The sequence below is a fragment of the Amblyomma mixtum genome, chromosome 2, assembly GCF_055824585.1.
Source record: "Amblyomma mixtum isolate Tamu chromosome 2, ASM5582458v1, whole genome shotgun sequence".
Classification (NCBI taxonomy): Eukaryota; Metazoa; Arthropoda; class Arachnida; order Ixodida; family Ixodidae; genus Amblyomma; species Amblyomma mixtum.
The window spans coordinates 52,889,985-52,911,069 of NC_143013.1; the positions used below are offsets into that span (position 1 = coordinate 52,889,985).

Sequence of the window (21,085 nt, forward strand, 5' to 3'; positions counted from 1 at the left end):
CTCCAGTTTTTGTGCGCAAGCACTGAGGCCTCCACTCATCGATTCCACCTTTCTTTTTCTGAAGCCTGCTTCACCTTGAAAAGCGAGCCTCGAACTGAAACCGAAGCCGAAGTGAAAGCCGAAGCGCCAGCGCATCTAATTCGCATTTAGCCTAACCACACTAAACCGTCCATCATTTTTTGAACTAGGAAAAGGGTAGATTAAAACCTACGCCCAGCCTATTCGTCGCGCAGGAAGTGCCTCAACAAGGAAGAAAGACGAAGATGAAACTTCGTGCAGGGCGCTCTTGTTCTCTCTAGGTATCGAGCAACGCCATGGCATCCGACGGGTTTCTGACTGCCAGCTCTCCTGTCTCTTCGCGCGAAGGCCTCGTGGGCCGCAAGGAGCATCCACCTGAAACGAGCCAACAGAAGCTGCCACGGCATCGTGACAAAGCAAGCGAACCACACAGAGTTGATCCCCGCGGTAGTGGTGGCTCCACTCTTCCCCCTTGCGGCGGGGCTGAGGTATCAACCAATGATCGGCAGCCGCAGGTGCAGCGCATAGCAGGTCACCTGTTCCATGAGCCACCACAGTCGACTCCTTCGAACCCTCCTGGAGGTTCCAGCTCTCAACTGCTGGACGAAGTACGCAGGTAGGGCTTTGACGCGCTTTTGCAACGCAACTCTTTGAGATGTGATTGACACATTCGTTGATTAAGGCGTTCGGCCCTCATAACAGCCTTTGAAAAGTTAACATTGAAAACTTGTCATGTGCATGGAAGTTTTAGTAACTGCTATATTTATTTTCAATACAAGGCTTCTGGCGATGGTTTTACTTTGAGTAGGGGTGAGCATGGTATAAAATGCAACAAAAGTAAAACTGAGTACAGAAATGCAGCAAAAGACAACTGACGAAGCTGCATAATGCAACACAAAAGGGAATTACATAAAATCGAACAAAGCAGAGGCAGCAAAAGTACTGCGCACCACTATGTCTATTTAAACTTCGCAAGAACATGAAGCTTGAGCATCGCAGTTGTCATCGAGACAAGTCACAACGAATAGTTTGCCGCCTTAGGTATGGTTAACAATGTTTTCGTGTAAAGATCATGTAGGGCTAGCAGCAGATGCTCCCGAGAATCCGCCGTTTCTAGTCATGGGATCCAATGTGCTTGGAAGTGCATGCTGTCATGTGACGGGCTGGCATAGCCAGAGTGGTAATTTATTCCTCTCTTTAAACAAGGAATATTGTTATAATCTAACATTTCTTTAGGTCGACCAATTCTGTATTTGTACCGTAACCTACTCTCCTTAACATTCCTTCGATAACGATTTGCATGTTCGAAGTAAATGAAAGAACTGCAACGAATACAGTCGAAGCTGCCATCTACGGCCAGCGCCAAAGAAAGTGTTGGCTTTGTTGAGAACGAGCGTGGGCAGTCCTTCCTGACAGTAGGGTCGCAAAAGCCCATGGCAACCCGAACTACGTGCCAATGACAGGTTATGAGAACGGACTCGAAGCTCGTGCTCACCCTAAGGAACACTGACCTACCACTGCAGCAACGTTTTTGTACAGATCATGGGAGTCCGCCATTTCTGATGTCCCTCATTACAGAATGAATGAAATTTTCCGAAGAAACAAAAACTAATTGTAACACCTGGTACCTCGATCCTGGTACTTTATATTTCGAAACCCTCTTTTCATTTTTATTGCAGCACTTTTTGCACGGGAATTTCTTTGATGTCACCTACTGAACTACGCTAATCTGTCCACTCGGGCCTGAATGTGGGCATTCCGGTCCTGTGGTCAAGAGCATACGTGTTCAGAAGTCACAGAGCTTGCGACCTATGTGACCTCTGGCTGTAGGTTCCAATATCTCACGTAGCTGCTGGGCGCAACACAGCCGATTCTTCATCCGAGAAAGGGGCGAATTTCTAAGAACTACATTTCTTTTCTATCTGAGAGCCACAGCAGTACTGTGACGGCCGCGCACTGCGCAGGTGCCGCAGCGCTCGTCGTAGCCGAACCAGGAGTCATCAGGGGCACGATGGCACTACCTTCCCGTCGCGAGACTCCGTCGTCGGCGCAGGTGCTCCAGCAGCGTCCTCTGCGGTCCATCGGAATGAGGCGAGCACCACCCGTGCCCACACGCTTACACCAGCACCGGGTTATGGAAGCGGTATCAAGCTCGAGCACGTTTCCCTCCTACGTAACCCCCCAGACGACGTCCCTATGGTGCGAAGGCGCGCCCTACGTGACTGGCTGTGAGCAGCACCTTATCTACACTTTTGTCACATAGTGCGTTAGGCTGTGACTTGTCTTCTGCTTGACTGACTGAGGCGTCGCCGCAAAGAGGACCTGAAGGGTCATTAATTCATGCTTGCAGTAGGCGCTGTGAGAATAGAATGCAGCGACGGATATAAATAGAGGAAAAGGGGTGAGTGTGCTTGTAAGCGAGAAATTTGTATATGGGAACAGCAATATCCCCGAGTGTAGCATGCACGCCCCTCATTTTGGGTGCATTTCAGGCGATTATCGCGCTTGACAAAACTGATATTTTTTCCGGCTTTCCGTAAACTTTGGTACCGCCTGTACATAACAGAATTACTCATATGAAAAATGAAATGAGAAACGCAGCATCCGCCTCTTTATTGTCATCCTCCACTCTAGTTTCGTACACTACCTATTCCTCTAACGTATCTACCCTCTTTCTTTAACTCTAAGTTCCACACGGATTCACTCTGTTTCCAAATGATTGCCAGTGAAATGAGAACTGCGACGTAATCATGTGTGTACATCTCATGACGTCACTTCGTTCTGTGCCGGTGTGGACCTAACACATATACATAACACTTCGCTGATACTTAAACCCACGATTACTGTGAGTTTTAGCGACAAAATTAAAATTTGAAGTTTATTTCTGTGTTTCCAGCTTGTCTGCGCTACATCTTCAAGGCATTCACTATATTTCATACACGCGAGCAATACTTAATAACAGGTTGCATTTGTCTAAAACGCAATGCATATGTACTTAAAATTATCGTGAGCCGACTGCTCAGCAACATTAGCTTCAAGTGCGGGGAGGTAACTAGCGCGTTAGCTAAGCTTGCGTTTTGACAGAAATTTGCATTAACGAAAAAATATGTGGTGTCCATATTGTGCAATACTGCTGCTCAAGGACCTTGAGAGAAATTTGCATTAACGAAAAATACGTAGTGTCCATATTGGGCAATGCTGCTGCGCAAGGATCTTGAGAGAAAGTTGCATTAACGAAAAATACGTAGCGTCCGTATTGAGCAATACAGCTGCTGAAAGATCTTGAGAGAAATTGGCATTAACGATAAATATGTAGTGTCCATAGTGTGCAATACTTCTGCTCAAGGATCTTGAGAGAAATTTGCATTAACGAAAAATATGTAGTGTCTATATTGCGCAATACTGCTGCTTAGGGGTCTTGAGAGAAAGTTGCATTAACGAAAAATACGTAGTGTCCATATTGGGCAATGCTGCTGCGCAAGGATCTTGAGAGAAAGTTGCAGTAAGGAAAAATACGTAGTGCCCGTATTGTGCAATACTGCTGCTCAAAGATCTTGAGAGAAATTGGCATTAACGATAAATATGTAGTGTCCATAGTGTGCAATACTCCTGCTCAAGGATCCTGAGAGAAATTTGCCATAACGAAAAATATGTAGTGTCCATATTGTGCAATACTTCTGCTCAAGGGTCTTGAGAGAAATTTGAATTAACGAAAAATATGTAGTGTCTATATTGTGCAATAATTCTGCTCAAGGATCTGTCTCCGCGCGTTCCTCGAATTTTTTTGTAACACACGCAGTGACAGCCTGCACACATCCTGGCTGTGGTACACCATGACGGTGCTCATGGCGGCGGTGCTCATCGCTAGCATCACTGCCGTCTTCCTAGACATTCAGTGGGCTGCGGAAATGCCAGACGAGGACCGCAGGATGAGCGACTGGCATGCGGCTCATGGCACAGCCGGAGGCTATGATCCGGTGAGCTGCAAGGCACGCCGCCGGCCAGGCTGCATTAAACGCCTATTTCTTTCACCAACGCCGTGTTCGCTCATACTTGAGCGGATTTACCGTCGCTTCGAATTCTGCATCAGATTGTTGATAACTCCTAAGAAACTCTTCACAGTTTACATGTACCATTGAGGACTACGACGCATACACTCCATCGGCCAAAGGAATGTTGTGCTGAGCTGACAGAATAAATGTACACAAGCTCAAGGCGCAGAGACAAATGCGAAATAAACATGAAGCAAAATATTTCCCTTTTAACGTCTGTACGCGGTGAGCTGGGCGCTTTTCCGAACCTGTGCTACTCCTAATAGCGTTGTCTTTGATTCAAACGAAGTGCAACTATTCCGCATCGGATTCAGAATATGTTTTTTTGTATTATATCTTGCGAACTCAATAAACACTTCTCAAAAGAGTGAGCTTGGCGGAACTCACCTAGACGTTTAAACCATGTGGTCATGATATTTTGCTCTCATTTTCTAGCGTATACTGTTCCTACGAACATAAATGATTGCATCGTGTCTCGAGTACCTAGTTCGTTCTCTCCTTAGTGGCACGTCACAATTTTGTAATCACTTTGAAATTTTAATACAGGTGGGCACACGCTCGTATGGATTGAGATTCCAGTGTCTAATGTTTAAAGAGAATCAGTCTGGTTATATAATCTCATATTTTATGATGACGATCCTCTCTCCATTTCATTACTGTGCATCAAAATCATTTGTCGGTCGTCCCCTTAATTCCAGAGCCACTGAATAGCAATCCTCACTGAGTGCCGGCCCTGATTTCACTGTTGTCAGTGGCGGATCGTGAACGAAGTATAGCAGAGGATGGAAAAGATTTGTTACCATATATGTCCCCTACTGTTCATATATAAAAAAAGCCTAGTTCTATAAACTAAGGGCCCTGCCGCGAGTCAGCTTGGAAGCAAATAAATAAACTGGGCAAATTAAGAAAAGATTCTAGCCTCAGCGTGCTCCCGCTCCCGCGTGCATATTGCGTGCTCCCGCGTTCATCCGTCTTCACCAAATATGGAATATTTTTATTTACTGCATAACATCGTATTTTCCAGGCGTGACCTTCGTTTTACCGACTCTGGGCACAATATTATCACGAATTAGGAATTGCGCGCAGCCAGTGCCGCTAAGCCTGCGGCCCATTAGCACTTCAGTACGAAACGACTCGATCATTATCTTTATTTCTTACGTAACGGTTCACGTCAACGCGCTATTGTTGATAATTCAAATCCATGTGATGTGTGGTAGCAGCCAAGGAAATTAGAAGAGCTTGTCATAAATTCTTGCTAACATCAGTTCAAATGATTAGTAATTTTAACTAAAGGTTTCAAAAGCAGGCTTATCGTCAGGGCTGCATTTGGAAAACCAGGATTTTTCGACCTTACGAGCTAAACTCATGCTAAACCTAAACTTCTTCTATTCTAGGATATTATCCATGCGTTTTAATTTCTTGGCTCAAAGAACCCGACTTCAGAGCTACTTCGATGCTTCCGTGCATTTAGATAATGACCCGGAACTAAACCTTCACCACAGCTGCTCAATCGGTGCTTATAACAGTACTGCACAATAGCTAAAGGAAACTAACTAGTCATCCTCTTTTCCTCGTAGGCTAACACAGCGCCTCCCAAAAGCCCCATCTTGGCCACGTCCAATGCCACCAAGAGGCCGCACTCACGACGCCAGAGGCGGAAGAAAGAAGTCCCCAAAGCACACACCAATGTGGAGTCGATGAGGACGGTGAGCGCTGAGGAAGCTGCCGCCGACGCCGCAGGCAAGAAAGTGGCTGCGGTCTCGATTAACACCGCAGTGGCTCTGTCAAATACGAGCACCGTCACCAGCGCTTCTTCGTACTGGGACACGGACGAAGTCTACGACGACGCAGAAAAGCCTCTGCCACCGATAACAGAACCGGTGAGCGTGAGTCAGCTAACCAGTGGCCTTTAGACAGAGTGGATACAAAGTGGCCAAAACAGCTCAAGAGGCTTCAAGATTAGTTATCATCGAATGGGATGTTCGCCAAGATAATGCAGTTGCTATTCTGACTTGACTCGTGGCCATTCACAAAGACCCAAACCTTCCTTCTTGCCCAAATATGCTAACTGACCGAGGCCTGTCCTAAACCTGCTAAGAGTGATTTGAATTGGGCATGAAATAAACTTGGAGAAAGGTAGGCAGAGGAACGCATGTAGTTTTGGCACTCCTCTTTCTACCTGTGAGGAATATACGTTCTTGCCGTGCTAAAAAATTCCGCTCAATAAGGTATACTAATTAGTCCAGAAAGACGGCCTTGAAACTGGAACACTATGTGTCGTCAACGTAGCCAGTGTGTGCACTGCACGCACCCGGATTTGTTTGTTCGCAGGGGCTAGTGACCATGCGCTGCGGCCTCGGCCCCTAAGCTTGATGAGAACTGATGCCAGGTGGCGCGTGTATGTGCGCTTGGATAACACTTACCCCCAACCATGCCGTCGTGCACCGTTGCACGATAACCAGTCTTATAGGTGGCATCAGCAGTAAGCAGCTCCCAGTGTAGCGATTCGCGACATCAGAACACTCACAGCACGGCTGCACGTGCAAAACGTGTGTTGTTGCTCGTCCACTTTTCATTTTTCGTCTCGATTTCAAGGCTTACGTGAGGAAAAGGATGGTTACACGCACTAGAAAAAAGATATTCTCTGCTGTTCCACATGTGTGTAGGTGCGATACGAAGGCCTTTGCATCTGCCTGAAGTATAGCTCCCGCCCACGTATGTCTCGGCCCGTGACGTCGCAACAAAAAAACACATGCAAAGCATAGACGCTTCTGCGATGACCACAAGCAGGTTCGTAATGTGGACGGTGGCACTGGTTTTCGTCGCCATGTGAGCGTTACAGATTCTGTCCCAGTAACATTATAAGCCCACATCTTTCAACGCTTCCAGAGCATGAGCGCTACTCATCATGAAGCTCAGAAACAGTTTAAGTCAAAAGGGAAACCCAAACGCAAACATAACCATGGCCTTTTAAATGAGTAGACCTGTCTGGATAATTTATTAAAAGGTGGCATCTACCGGTTTCTGCTGCTTTGTGGCTTATTAACATGAACTGCGCATCGACATCGTGTCTCAGTAGCCTTGGACGGTGTACTGGAGGTTTGGGTAGTGTACGAGTGTACGATCATGTCTTTTGAAACGGAATGATGGCAGGTACGACTATTAAGAATTTTTTTTTTTTTTTGGGGGGGGGGGGGGGGGTTTGGCCTTCTTACTCTCAGAATCAACGGTTTCTGGTCACTAAGTGCCGAATGTTAATTTTGCATTTTTTGAAGAAGGCTGATCATGAAGTAGTTCACTTGCCTTTTTCCCTACTTTTATTCTAAGAATGATCCAGCCATTCTTTCTCCAGTAGACTAGTTCTTTTTTCCCCAGTCGCTAAATCCTAAAAGGTCGGTACGGCTTAGCTAAGATCGCACTACACCTGGATAAACACTGTGACCTCTCAGCAATACACACTCAATTATTGCACACGTATTTGTGCATGCTATTCATGACTCAGCTTGTACAAACTTTTTTAACATAGCTTTCGATTACACGAATTCATTTCCTTTGCAACATCTGGGCGTTCTTTTAACGCCCCCCACTGTGTTTTATCATACTGACATAATTTGTTTTGTACTTCTTTAGATTTTAATATCTTTTTTTTACATTGGGTTTTCTCTTTTCGTGCACAGATGTTTAAGCACCTTTCTCACTCACCTTATTTGTTTCCTTTTGAATGTGTCCCTTCAAACTCATTTAGTTCTCAATTCCCTCTCTTCCTTAGAAGCGCAGTCCGCGTACGCCGGCACATGTTTTGCTGTGAACGTCTAATGCCAATCTTCCAACCGCCCCTGCGTTTTGCCTCTAGTCGAAATTGTGCTCTAACTTTATGCACACAACGATCCGACCATACCGAAATCCAGGACCCATCATTTTTTACACATGGTTTGGTATACTTCACACTCATTGCCCACCGAAAATAGTCTGTTTCTTTATGACCACTGTACTGATACCCCTAACTTCAGTAGCCACCTTTCTTCGGTACACTTCCTCCCAGTTATTGCTCAAGCGATATTTTTTTTATCCTTAGTAACCGAAAAGATCTTCGAAGCCAGATTCCGGCCTTGGAGACGAAAACGGGGACTAATTTGACACCGCGTCCGGTGGTCTTCTATTGCAACTTCACGGATCTCCCTCGCATCCGCAGTCGGACAGCAAGTGCGGCGAGGCCATGTACCGGTTCTGCGGCGTGCTGTACCACCTGTACCACTACCAGGCAAGCACCGACACGTGCGTGTTCACCGTGAAGGACCACATTCGCGTGTGCAACCGGAGCCCCGACCGGTTCGCCACCGCGGAGCAGTGCCACCGCACCTGCGCTCTGCGAAACGAATACGGCGAGAAGCCTGAAGTGTGCTCAACGGGCCCTCTCTTCGCGCCCTGCACCTGGTGAGCACAAATCTTTCTCCTGGGCTTAGTCGTAGGCTAAAGCTTCATTAGTCAAGCCAAGCCACTGGCTTTACTTTGGGAAATTTCAGTCTACTATTTCAATGACGTATTTTTTGTGCTGGAATGCACTTTTAGCGTCAGAACTAAACGAAACATGCTTTACTATCACAAAAGTGTTCGGTAGATCGCGTAATTGAGATTTTCTTATAACTGAAGCGAGTAGCACACTCTCCCATTATTTGGAGCGTCTAGTTTGCAAACCTTGGCGCTTGGATTCACAAGGAAGGGGTTTATATGCATGCATACATACATAAATATATACATGGTTCACCGTACACATACATAAATAAATATACATTTCGGATGGCACGCAAATATTGCCTATGAAACCGATACTCGGGGTTTTACGACCTCAACATCTTCTTCACTGGCTGACGAAACGTTAACGTCCCTGATATGCTCCGCTCCTACGCGCGCGTTTGTCCGAAGCCCCGACGATGTTATGCTGGCGAAGAACCGACGTCTATACTCCTACAGTTCCACGGGTGTGACGTAATCAGCGCCATCTGATCCACCAGCCATTTTTCTTTTTTTCCCAGCCTAGGGGACCACAAGGGATAAATAAATTATGATGATGATGATGGCGACGATGATGAGAGTGGTGGCCGCATGATGGCCGTTCGGGGGTGCCATACTTTTCACAGACTAATCAATCTCAAAATCAGTACATCAAGGAAGCTCTGTGTACCTATTCGCGCAGTGGGTACACAAAAGTTCCCACGACAACCCTGCGTTTTCCAGTGCCTACTCATCATTATCACGTTAAAATGTCTGTTTCACACGGACAGCAAGAACCGATGTACCGGCTCGTCTGCATAGCGGCCTGATAAAGGGAAGCTGTCATATGTTCTATATGAACTCCAGAGGCGTGCTGAACTTTCCATCTATTGAACTATCCACCATGAGCCCTTGGAATACTAAATAGCCGCGGAGGAGCCAAGCAGCCAACCGCAAGAAATGTGATGGCATGCTTACGACAGAATGGTAGAAACGTCGTTAATCTTTCGGCTCATGGGCTATGGCTATACGCTCAAAGCACAATTCCGCCGCACCGATACATCCGACTCCATTCGTATAGCAACCTCTCACTCGAGGTGCACGAGGACATGGGGGATTTCGGCAGCCGCGTAAGCCTCTGCAAAGCCAACGCCGTCAAGACTGCAAATTCTTCGGGAGCGACCACGTATGAGTAAACTGGTGGCAGTAAATTTACAATAGCAGAGGGATCTGCGAGCTCGTAATAGGTCGCGTGTACGAATGTTAGCCAAGGTTTTGGTTGAACAGCATTGCAACCTGTAGACCTCTCATTCGAACTACAAGACCTCCCATTCAAACATGAGCGCAGGCTTGACGTGAAGCCGACGTGGGCCATCTTCGACGGCAAGCGCTGCGTGCGTTGGCCTTTCCCCGACGGCCTCTGTCCGGCGCCCAACAATAGCCTGGTGTTTGCCAGCCGCCGAGACTGCGCCCATACGTGTATTCCGCCGCCGCCCAAGACGATCGGGTCTCCCGAAAAGCGGTGCCCCGTAGGTCCCGGACCAGCGGCGACGTGCAGCCCCGATGTGCTCAGGTGAGACGGCGGCCCATGATCGGCCCATGATCGGCCCATGATCGGCCCATGATCGGCCAGGTGTCGCAGAACGATGTCATATGGCTCTGCGGCACCGAATTGAACGGTTAGCGGGTCTCTCACTGGGAGTCTTCCGGCGGCGCAATTGATAGCCGTTCTTCTGGCATACGCATGATCCGCTAACTAGACCTGACATTCGGTGCTCTGTGTATTGGCTCAGATGCAATGTAATGACAGAAGCGCGAGACCGTGTGGCCACCTTTACCAGCAGCACCATCTCGTGAAAGTGACCCGCATAAACAAGCACTTATATTCCAAATGACAATACTGTGGAACTAACATCAACGTACAAGTACCTTGGGGTGCACCTTCAGTTTGACCTAACACGGCATCACCATATCGACCTCACCCTAGCATCTGCTAACCGCTCATTTGGTTTTCTTAAACGTAACCTCAGATACGCCCCTATACACGTTAAAAAACTTGCTTATATAACTCTAATACGCCCTAAAATCGAATATGCTGCGGCCATTTGGGACCCTGTTCAAGCCTACGTTATCACTAACATTGAATCCTTGCAAAGCCGTGCTGTTCGTTTCATAATTTCAGACTACTCACCCTTCACAAGCGTTTCAGCCTTAAAAAAACGTGCCGAACTGGAATATTTGTCATATCGCCGTAAACTTGCTCGCTTAACCCTTTTCCATAAGCTTTATCACCACCCATCCCTTCGCAACGATTTGTTTCAGTCACTGATGCTATCTTTCCACGCCGGGATCATTCTTTCAAAGTTAAATGCGTAAACTGTCATTTATCGTCTTATGCCAATTCATTCATTCCCCGTACTATCACTGAATGGAATAGTTTGCTATCAGTCATCGCCACAGAAACTAACAATAAAAAATTTCAAGAGCTTCTTCGCTGTGACGGAAATGTGTAAAAGTTTGCTGTTGTTGTTAGTGCTCATTTTTTCTTTGTGTGATGCCTTATGTTTTAATTAACGTTTTTTGTTACACTTATTTGTTAAAATGTATCGCGATTACTTATGATTGTACCCCCCCCCCCCCCCCTATGTAATACCCTCTTCTGGAGGGCCTTTAGGGGTAACTTGAATAAATAAATAAATGTTACGCGCATGCGCAGCAGCGTACCCAGAAATATTTGACAAGCGCATTTTATAACGGGAAGTTGTTTATGAACGCAATTGTTTGCGCACATTGTGAGATTACCCCATAACGATCAATATATCCACAGATCACTCCTCGGGGCGCTTGTAGTTTTCTGCTATTTATTGTTATAAACGAACCCTGTTGGTTCTCTATGCCCGCTTTAACTACTCGGTGCGCGCAAGATAAACTCTAAGCGCATCAGTACGTTAGACAATTCCCATCAATATGCTCATGACAGTATCTTACAATATTCTACAGTCGCTTCACAATAAAAGTTACGTCCAACAAAAGTTGACTTGAGCCGGGCAGAGTTGCTCAGTAACCATAGCATCCAACTTTTGACAAGTTATGCTTGTGTATAAACAGTTGGCATACATCCTCTCTACTGGGACTTGGATTTAGCGATAGCACATGATCCAGAAGGGAAATACTGCACCGGACATGCCTAAGCTGTTAAAAGCGCATTATGAACATTAGGGCTAAAGCGGCAGCAAGGCAGAAGTTCGAGCATCCGGCCTATGAAAAGACGTAAGTGCTGGAGGCTAACCGCCACCATCTTACTCACAGTGCGCATGCGTGTTACCTCACCGGATATTGCTATGAGGCGACAGTGCTGCAGGTATGACTGGTAACGCGTTTCCGTACCCTTAACGCAAACCTTATTGTTCTGCAGAAAGAAATATGGGGCTAGTTGGCTCCCAACTTCCCTAAGCTAGCGTTGCGCCAAAATAAGAAGCTGACAAAGAAAAAATACCCACGCCATGCTCGCCCTAAATAGTTAGTAGGGTAAGAGTGCGGGCTAGTTGGTGATCCATTACATATATATACCAGCGCAAACCAGCAGGACACACGACGAAGAACGAGGACATACAAGCGCTGACTTCCAACTGACGTTTAATAGGTGAAAAATGTGCTTAAATACTGATTTCAAACAACAAAAACAAAGTATATTTGCTTGTCACTTCTTCAAGAAGAGCAACTCCGCATCTGACAAGGTGATTGAAGGCGCGCTGACACAATTATCTTGCAGCCCGGCTATCTCAGCAGCCTCCTTGATCTCCCGCACTATCTGGTCCGAGTGCCTGCTGATTAGGCCGATTCACACGACGGACCGTTCGCCCGCGGCCCGCGCACTACGTGTTCATGCGTCAGCACTTTGAGAGGCGCGCTGCCGGCCGCAGCCTCTCACGGCCGCCAGCGCGCCTCTCAAAGTGCTGACGCATGAACACGTAGTGCTCGGGCCGCGGGCGAACGGTCCGTCGTGTGAATCGACCTTTACCGAACAGCTGGCTAAGTCCGGAGTGTATTACCTAAATAGTTAGATAATGCTAATTTTGTAGCAGTCAGAACACGCCGCGCAGAGGCGTGATATGCTTGCTCCTGTAATCTTCCTTTGTATGGGTCCGTGGCGAAGTTTTTCACGCCAGTTCCTCGGGGACGCTGCTCATCTGTCTTTCCTAACAATATAAGACAGCCGTGCTGCTCTGCGGCCAACTTGAGCGCTCAAACAACACTACTGTCGGAAATGTCAATGTCATCCAAGGCGTGGCGGAGCTGCCAGCCGTATGACACGGCGCAAATTTCATAGCAGTTGTCAGTGTACTTCAGGATGACGATGCTCCAGAAACGCGCAGAGAGGTCTGCTTACACATTAACGGGGGTAGCTTTTTGTGAACTTTATTTTTTCTTTCTTTCCTTTTGCCCCTTTTATCACTATCAGCTTCCGCCTGCGACTACAGCGCAGAGAGCCAACAAGCACTCTCGCCCGGGCTCGACCAATGCCAAAAAAAACGCTTAAAAAATACGGCCCCATATCTTCGTCTGCTAGCAGAAACGCAGCAAGCGGAGTAATATGTGCTTCTTGTGAATCCTATCGGCACGGCCATACTTTGTGGAGTGCAAGTTGGCTTACTTACTGCCCTTTTGAGACTCCTCACAGCCGCAAAGGCGAAGCAGGCAGGCGGTTGTATGCGAGCATTTTTTTTTAATTTTTAGGTCGATCCTCAAACCCGGAAAATTTAATATATCCACATGTCTCTCACATGATTCTTCCATAGAAACAACTTGCCATCGATGTGGCCGGTTCATTGCAGCCTTAAAAGGTGGCTAACGCACGTTAGAAATTCACAAAAAGAATAGACAGGACAGGTACTATTCGAGAAGAAAAGGTTATCAATAAGAAGTTGTTCATCGTTGGTGTACTGCTCGCCCCGTCGATTCTTCTTGCATTCGCTAGTCACTTTGAAACACAAATCATGCCGATAGCAGAACTTCAGGCTATCGTGTCATGCATAACAGCCTCCCGCCGGTTGCCGTCTACCGCAGGTTTCCCTACTTCGCCACCCACTCGTCCAACAAGTGTTACGTGGCCTCGGTGGGGTTGCTCAAGAAGCGGCGATGCCTTGCGCCTCGTGCAATGTTCCTGAGCGCAAAGAAGTGCCGAGAACAGTGCGTCCGGGGCCATCGTAAAGGGACGTGAAGCCACGCCACAGACTCCTGCGCCACGGTTCCAGGCACAGCTGCCCATAGCCTACTAGAGCGCGATCGGGGGCAAAATAGTTGCAATGTGTAATATGTATTCATCGGTACTTTATAATGTCAGCAGCAGGACTATTTGCTGCCTTAAAGAATATATACTGAGAATACTTTTCTGATGTCGTAATGGCGTCTAAGGAATTTTTCTGATTTGGCGCTTGTTTCGGATTATTTTCATGGTAAACTTATATTATTTAAAACTAATTCCATGCACTGCTATTCATCGTTTTTTCTCAGGACGTGTTTTGTAAGTGTTATAACAACACGTTTCCTGAAAACCCAGTACGCGTAATCATGGGCGTCCGGAAGGGGGGGCAAGGGGGGGGCAGTTGCCCCCCCTGGAATTATGGATATTATTTATGCACTAGTTCCTTTTCGGTGCTAACCTACCACCGCCCCCATCCCCGGACATCGGGTGCCCCCCCCCCCCCCCCCCCCCCCCCCCCCCCCCCTGGAAAAAGTTCTGCGGACGCCCTTGCGCGTAATGTTTTGTCTATTCAGTTGCCTATTCAGTTTTGTCTCCTTATAACTACTGAACTGAATTTTTTTTTCGTGACATTGCATTTCTGAATATAGTGCATAAGTAATAAGCGTTTATCATTCGGGCTATATCTGAATTCCTACCTCTCATGCAAGCGGCGTGTGACCCGATGTAAAGGCCCTGTAAGAAAGTATGCTCCACGTGCTTCATTCTGTCTCCCCCTGCGGACATGTTTACTTTAAAATGTGCAAATAAAGGTGTTCAAGTCAGTACATCTTCACTTATCGAACATAAAATGTCTCACGACGCTAAGTACAAATATCGCAGATACATTTTGCCGGTCGCCACATAGACGCTTGCTTGCTTACTTCCTTGCTTGTTTGCTTCCTTGCTTGCTTCCTTGCTTGCTTCCTTGCTTGCTTCCTTGCTTGCTTCCTTGCTTGCTTCCTTGCTTGCTTCCTTGCTTGCTTTGCTTGCTTGCTTGATTTGCTTGCTTGCTTGCTTGCAGCAAGGTTGGTGGCCCTTAATCGAGAGTGTAAGTATAACACGCATCGCAGTATGGCACTCGCGCTGCACGCATTATTCCAATCTTCCTTAAGTCTGCTCCCGACACTGAGTATTCGTATTTCATTAAAGACAGCATCGTCCGAACATTGTATAGAAAATACGGACTGTTCTGCAGTTGTAAGGAAGATCTCGTGGCAAAATATTGTCAAGTCTTTATTCTTCGTTGTTCGTCTCTTTCTTTTTTCTACGAAGCAAACCTAGCAAACATAGCCAACTGCTCTTCGTAAACCATCTATAAGATCGCTTACAGAGAGCAGTTTGCTATGTTCGCGACAAATGACGCCACTAGGACTTCCGCCACTTCTGGCCTTCGGAGCCGGCGTTAGCAGCATCGGCGCGCACGGTCGAACGTCGCCGAGCTTCTGAAGAGCCCTTCAAAAACATCCGTATTCTTCCTTTGGAAGCCGAAATGTTAACGAAGGATAAAGCAAATATCTGGACAATCGGCCGGTGATCACGCGCACGCGCACGTTCGGTTGTAAGTCACGTGCGCTGAGCAGTGGACGTTCTTAATAGCTGTGAACACATTTTCCTCCATTCGGCAAACATATAGAGCTCTAAAAAGCAAGCTTTCAGGCATTGACCCGCTTTTAATCTGCAGTTCAGCAAAAAATTATAGGTCACATTCGAGCCGATGCGGGCAGTTTGAAGGAGACGAGTAAATCAGCTGGTTGAACTAAACATTTCCCAGTACCAAGACTATATGCGCACTATATGCAGTATATACTATATGCAGTATATGCGTATTCGCACTAAGTTTTTGTGCTTTCCGGCAGCTCGTCATCCACAGCTAGATCTGTAGAAGCGTCATGTAGCTGAGCTCCAACGCGCCGGGAGCCGTCGAAACGAGAAGGCCCGAAGGCCGGCGATGGCGGAATGGTCATGTGACCAAATATGGCGGCGCCCATTCTTCCGGGCTGTAAAGCGTCTATACAGCATACAATTCATTTCAGAATAGAAAGCAATGAGCATTTTGCAATACTTCAGGCTTCGTTCTTCACGCTCCCACGTCGTAATCTCTCATGCCGTGTGAAGGATTCCTGATGCAATTGCTACGAACATAGAGATGCTGAACTACAGGTAAGGGGCCTGGAACATATTAATACTGCGGCAGTGTGCATAAGAACGTGCGGCATTAAGCCTACGCTAAGGCACCTCATGTTCCGAGCACGTCTATTTTTCTGTTAAGACCAAAGAATCTCATATGGAAGCCATCGACCGCCTCCAGATAACAGCCAATAAAGCTACACCTTACACTGAGTAACATAGCCTTGCTATCATGACGTGGCATGTCAGAACCGTCCGAGCTCTGTCATGCCACATCATGGTATGAGCTTGTCATACAGCTGTTTGACACTGGCTATTCTCACACGTAGCATAGGAGTTGCCTGACATCTGAATCAAACTCTAACCTTGGATCGTACTTGCACGACGCCTTGCACGACGCGTCGTCGTCGTCGTGCAGCCACTAATGTGTTTATTTCTTTTTTTATGAGAGTCACCTCCGGTACGGTGCGCAGAAAGACCGCCTGTAGCTGCCAGCAAATCTTGACTTTGTATAAATGGAGCGGGTAATCAGCGCGTAATGTACACTCCGTCTGTTTCTTTTCTGAACGGTTATTCTTTAGCAAAAGCGACATGTTTACAGATGCACGAACTTTTCCCGCTGGCTTAAAATCCGAGACTCTAGCTTGGGAACTTCCCAAATCTCCTGCGTTTTATTTCGCAATGGCCCCCATAGTTGACAGAAAGCTTCATCTCACTTGGCCACATTCCTGAAGAAGCATGTACAACTTAAAGCTGCGCAAATGTACTGTTTTTTATTTATTTCATGCTGGTATCTCACGACACACGTTTTCTTATCTAAGCCAACAAAAAACTTTCAGTCGCCCTTCGATCGAAGTTTTAAATATGCACTACAGTGACAGAAGTGAAATCAACTATGTTAGTTTTTCATCCACCTCAAACACCATGCCATACAGAGCCGGCTGGCATTACGGGCCTACTACCACGAAGCACAATTTCTTAAGATTTAACGGTGAAGCTCTCTTCCCTTCACCTCATCGCTGTGACAAATTTCGTTCTATTCCTTAGGCAAATTGTCTTTGGAAAATTTCCAACAAGTAATGTCCGCCAGTTGGTAAATAAATCAGATTTATATGCGTAGTTCGTACTTTGGTGGCGTGCATGCACTAATTTACACGGAATAAAAAAAGTAGTTACGGTCAATTCCCACTTTTTAACCACCTACTGAATATATTTGTGCAATATCCAGTGATTCCGTCCTCATAAAAACATGTCAATATGAAGCGACACGCCATGTTTTGCGCCCGTGGTCTCCTCACCGGTTCAATTTAAAGGGAAGCTGAAACGGTTTTTTGAGAAATCGAGGTTATTCAGGAATTCGAATCTATCAAGCTTCTAGGTAATCCATGCAAAGTATTTTTGCACTAGCATTTAAAATGGAGACATAATCGTCGATTAAAACCGCGACGATGTTCAGGCTTCTCCTCACTACGTTGGAGGAGTGCGAGGAAACTCGGCAGTGACGTCATTATCGCCGAAACTTCAGATGTCCGCTGCTTACGCCTACGTGCTGCTGTGCGCCGTCAGATGGCGCCAAACAATGCATCGTGAGCTCCACCTTCGATGGCGTCGGTTTTCTTCTATGGAATAACCCTTTCTTCGCTGGAAACGTAGTGCGTAATACGTGACGTCATTATCGGGGCCTCTGACCGTCGCTGTGCACTTCAGAGAGGCCAGAACGCTGAAGACGACTTTATTCGGCGATTACGCCACCATTTCAAATGCTAGAGCAAAACGATTTCGCAGGCTTTACCAGCACATTTCGCTCATTCGGCAACCTTAAACTCATGGAATTCTAAAACTGCTTCAGTTGCCCTTTAAGGAGCAAAAGAAACATGACGCCAACAATCGCAGTCTTGTCAGCGCTGCCTTTCTCATCGCGCAAAGCCGCTCTACTCCAAAGACATGAAAGTGTCAGTCGCGAAAACTGACAGCCTTTCTGCACGACGCGACGTTCCCGTTCATGATACCGAGGGAAAAAGAAGCCTTTGCATGTTTGTCGACTATCCACAGTATTAAGAGCGATCAATAGCGAAAACGAAGCACGTGTTTGCTGGGGCCCTCTTGAAAGCATCAGGCTGTCGCCATGATGTCACTTCGAGTTCTTTTTATACCCGCGCTAGCCGCCGCTGCCAGACACTTCTTGTGGATGAATTGCAAGGCAGCTTCGTCGTGTTTTAATTTTGTTCAGGAAACATTCGCTAGACCAACTAAGCGAGAAAAAAAGTCGTTCGCCTTGCAGAAACGTGTGAGTTTCTCATGCACAAAGTGTCGGTTTGCAACGTGCGACCACTTCTACTCCTGGCGAAATACGTCGACGAAATCGCAAACTGGGAACTACGCATTTGGCTTTTCAAAAACGCAAGTATCATTTATGTTTTAAACTTTTTTACGTGTTCTAAAACATTCGCTGGCAGACCTGATCTCACATGCCATTTAGATCTTCCTTTGAGAAGGTTTTGAATTTTCTCAGTAGGCTGTAAGCAGCGCTGTCAAGCTTCTGCTTCAACGTTTTAAGTTCCCGAAATTATTCTAACCGCATTTTCACAGTGGCGCTACTGGCACATTCTCACAAAAAGGTGGTAGTACTGCATCGGAGCTTCGTTCCAGGTATTAACGTATTACATAATTAAGTGGCCGCAATATTGGTTTGGCCAGCTATATTGAGTTTGCCGATTTTTATCTCCTGTGTTCTCTTGCTCTCCGCGAACGAAAAAAACAAATTATCACCCGTGCTAAAAACGCCACTTCAAGGCATGTGCTCGCTGTTCCTCATATATATATATATATATATATATATATATATATATATATATATATATATATATATATATATATATATATATATATATATTATTCGACAAAAGTTTTAGGGGAATCCCCCAAGGTGGAGTAAATTGTAATAAGGGAGTAATTACTCATTGGCATCTACCCAAGCGCAGCCATACGGCTACAAAGGAAAGCTATACAGCTTTCTGACCAACACTGACCAACACTGTTCTTGACCAACACTGTTCCCACTTCGAGTTATTGATCAATTCGCTCTCGCCCTACCATGAGCTTGCCGTCCCGGTTAGCTCAGTTGGTAGAGCGACTGCTCCGGTGTAGCGGTGGTCCCGGGTTCGAACCCCGGACCAGGACGAATTTTTCTTTAACTACGAAGTTTCTGAGAAAGCTGTATAGCTTTCCTTTGTAGCCGTATGGCTGCGCTTGGGTGGATGCCAATGAGTAATTACTCCCTTATTATATTATTCGAGCGAGTAATTTCACCCTTTTGATATTTTTCTGATGCGTCCATTACGTTTTTCCTAAGGCAACTGTGCAACATCGCGAGACAGTTTTTGAAGTTAGAGCTTTTTTCTCCCTTCGCCTGCAAATTAGACTGCGAGAATTGTTTCGCACAGCCGCCCTGTCGAATCGCGCAATAAGCGAGCTTATGCTGGCCTGAATTGTTCGACGCTTCCATCTTACTAATAAAGCTTTGGGGGAATAATTAACTTTTTTTCACGGAGCAATAATGCTTCAGCTTATACTAATTCATAATGTATTATACGCCGATGCACAAATTTTGTTAGATTGCTAGACTGTGGTTTCCTTATGGCTGTGGTTATGGTCTGCGGTTTATGGTAATGGTTACGGTTATGGTCCTTAAGAGTAACGGACTGGATTCCGAGAGAAGGCAAGCGCAGCAGGGGGCAGTAGAAAGTTAGGTGGGCGGATGAGATCAAGAGGTTTGCGGGGATAGGGAGGCCGCAACTGGCACAGGAGAGGGTTCATTGGAGTGATATGGGCGTAGTCATGCTGATGATGATGATGATCTGGATGATGGTTTCCTACTGTACTCAGCAAAACTTTTCTCAGTACCATGAAAACGGAGGAAATTTACAAACAGTTCCCCCAAACACCGCTGCGGTGGTTCAGTATGCTTTCGGTTGGTGAGCACGAGTCTGCAACTTCAATCCGGGCCGTCGATACCTCGCTTCGGCTGAGTCAAAATGAAAAACGCCTGTGTGCCGATATTTCAGTGCGTGTTGAAGAACTGCCAGTGCTCGAAAATTAATCTGAGGTCTTCCACTAGAGAGTGCTTTGTAGCTTAAAGTACGCGAAAGCCGGTTAGGAACTTCACGTTAATTCTGATAATGAGCGGTTTTGTGACGTCAGGGAAGGGTCCAATCTGTTTCACATTCTTCGTTCCTTCTAGAAAAGTTGTTCCTCCATAATGTGACGGCAACTTGCTTCGCTCCCTTTAGATTTTTTTGTGACTTATGCGTTCCTTGGGGCAGCGATTTCCGGAGCCCTAATCCGTGCGCGCCATGTCCCACGGATGGGCCATCCCTAAATTTTTCTTAGGCTCGGCAGGACCCAGCGGTGAGCCACGACGAACTGAACGTGTTTGAAGACACAGGTTTCAGTGCGAAAGCACTACTCCAATGGGTAAACCCCGAACAAGATCTTGAGATGTTTGTATACTTGCGGTGCTTGCAGGTTTGTGGCGAGCGAAATAAATGAACAAAATAAACCAAAGAAATATTCGCGACTGGGATTCGAACCCGTGGCGGCGCGAACAGGTGAGTTTCAGTGGCCACTGCGCCAGAGCACAAGTATATCGCCGCAGCGGATCATTCCTTGCGTCCAACTCCAACACACTCTCGAGCTCTGCACTGCACATTGTCTTCTTGATCAACTCATGCTGCTATGAAACTAATATTCGCGCTTTGAGCTATGTGTCAGTAGTGAGAGATGCGTGCTGCATGCGTTGCATTGACAACATTTCCGCAGAAACGCGGCACTGGCCGCCGGAATAAACTGCGTAAATTGGCACCGGCGATGAAGAAGCTGAAGACGCGCGTAACTGGTTCCCTGGGTCAGTGGAGACCTCAGTTACTCTTTCAGGTACACGGCGGTGGTGGCCACCTGCAAAAAAACTGCTTTTAGGCGATATTTCTTGGTTAGCAATGCTAAATCGCCAGAATTCTTTTTTCGAGAGGTCACCCTGTTCACCACTTGAGGTCAAGATCACCGCGGATGGAAAGTTTATCCCATTGCCCCGTGCAGACTTGCGCTAGCTGCGGCGGGCCTGCCACAGTGGCGGCCAGTGCAAAGTGCCCGCATA

At 46.6% G+C, this 21,085-nt stretch overlaps 1 protein-coding gene across 1 annotated transcript; it reads left to right on the plus strand.

Moving 5' to 3' along the window:
* Positions 1–3,839: 3,839 nt before the first annotated feature.
* On the plus strand, positions 3,840–13,782 carry LOC149359362 (uncharacterized). Its single transcript, XM_089567649.1, has 5 exons — positions 3,840–3,995; positions 5,648–5,950; positions 8,263–8,504; positions 9,910–10,134; positions 13,629–13,782. The coding sequence occupies exons 1-5, from the start codon at positions 3,852–3,854 to the stop codon at positions 13,780–13,782; spliced, it is 1,068 nt and encodes a 355-aa protein (XP_089423775.1). The 5' UTR covers positions 3,840–3,851.
* The last annotated feature ends 7,303 nt before the right edge of the window (positions 13,783–21,085 follow it).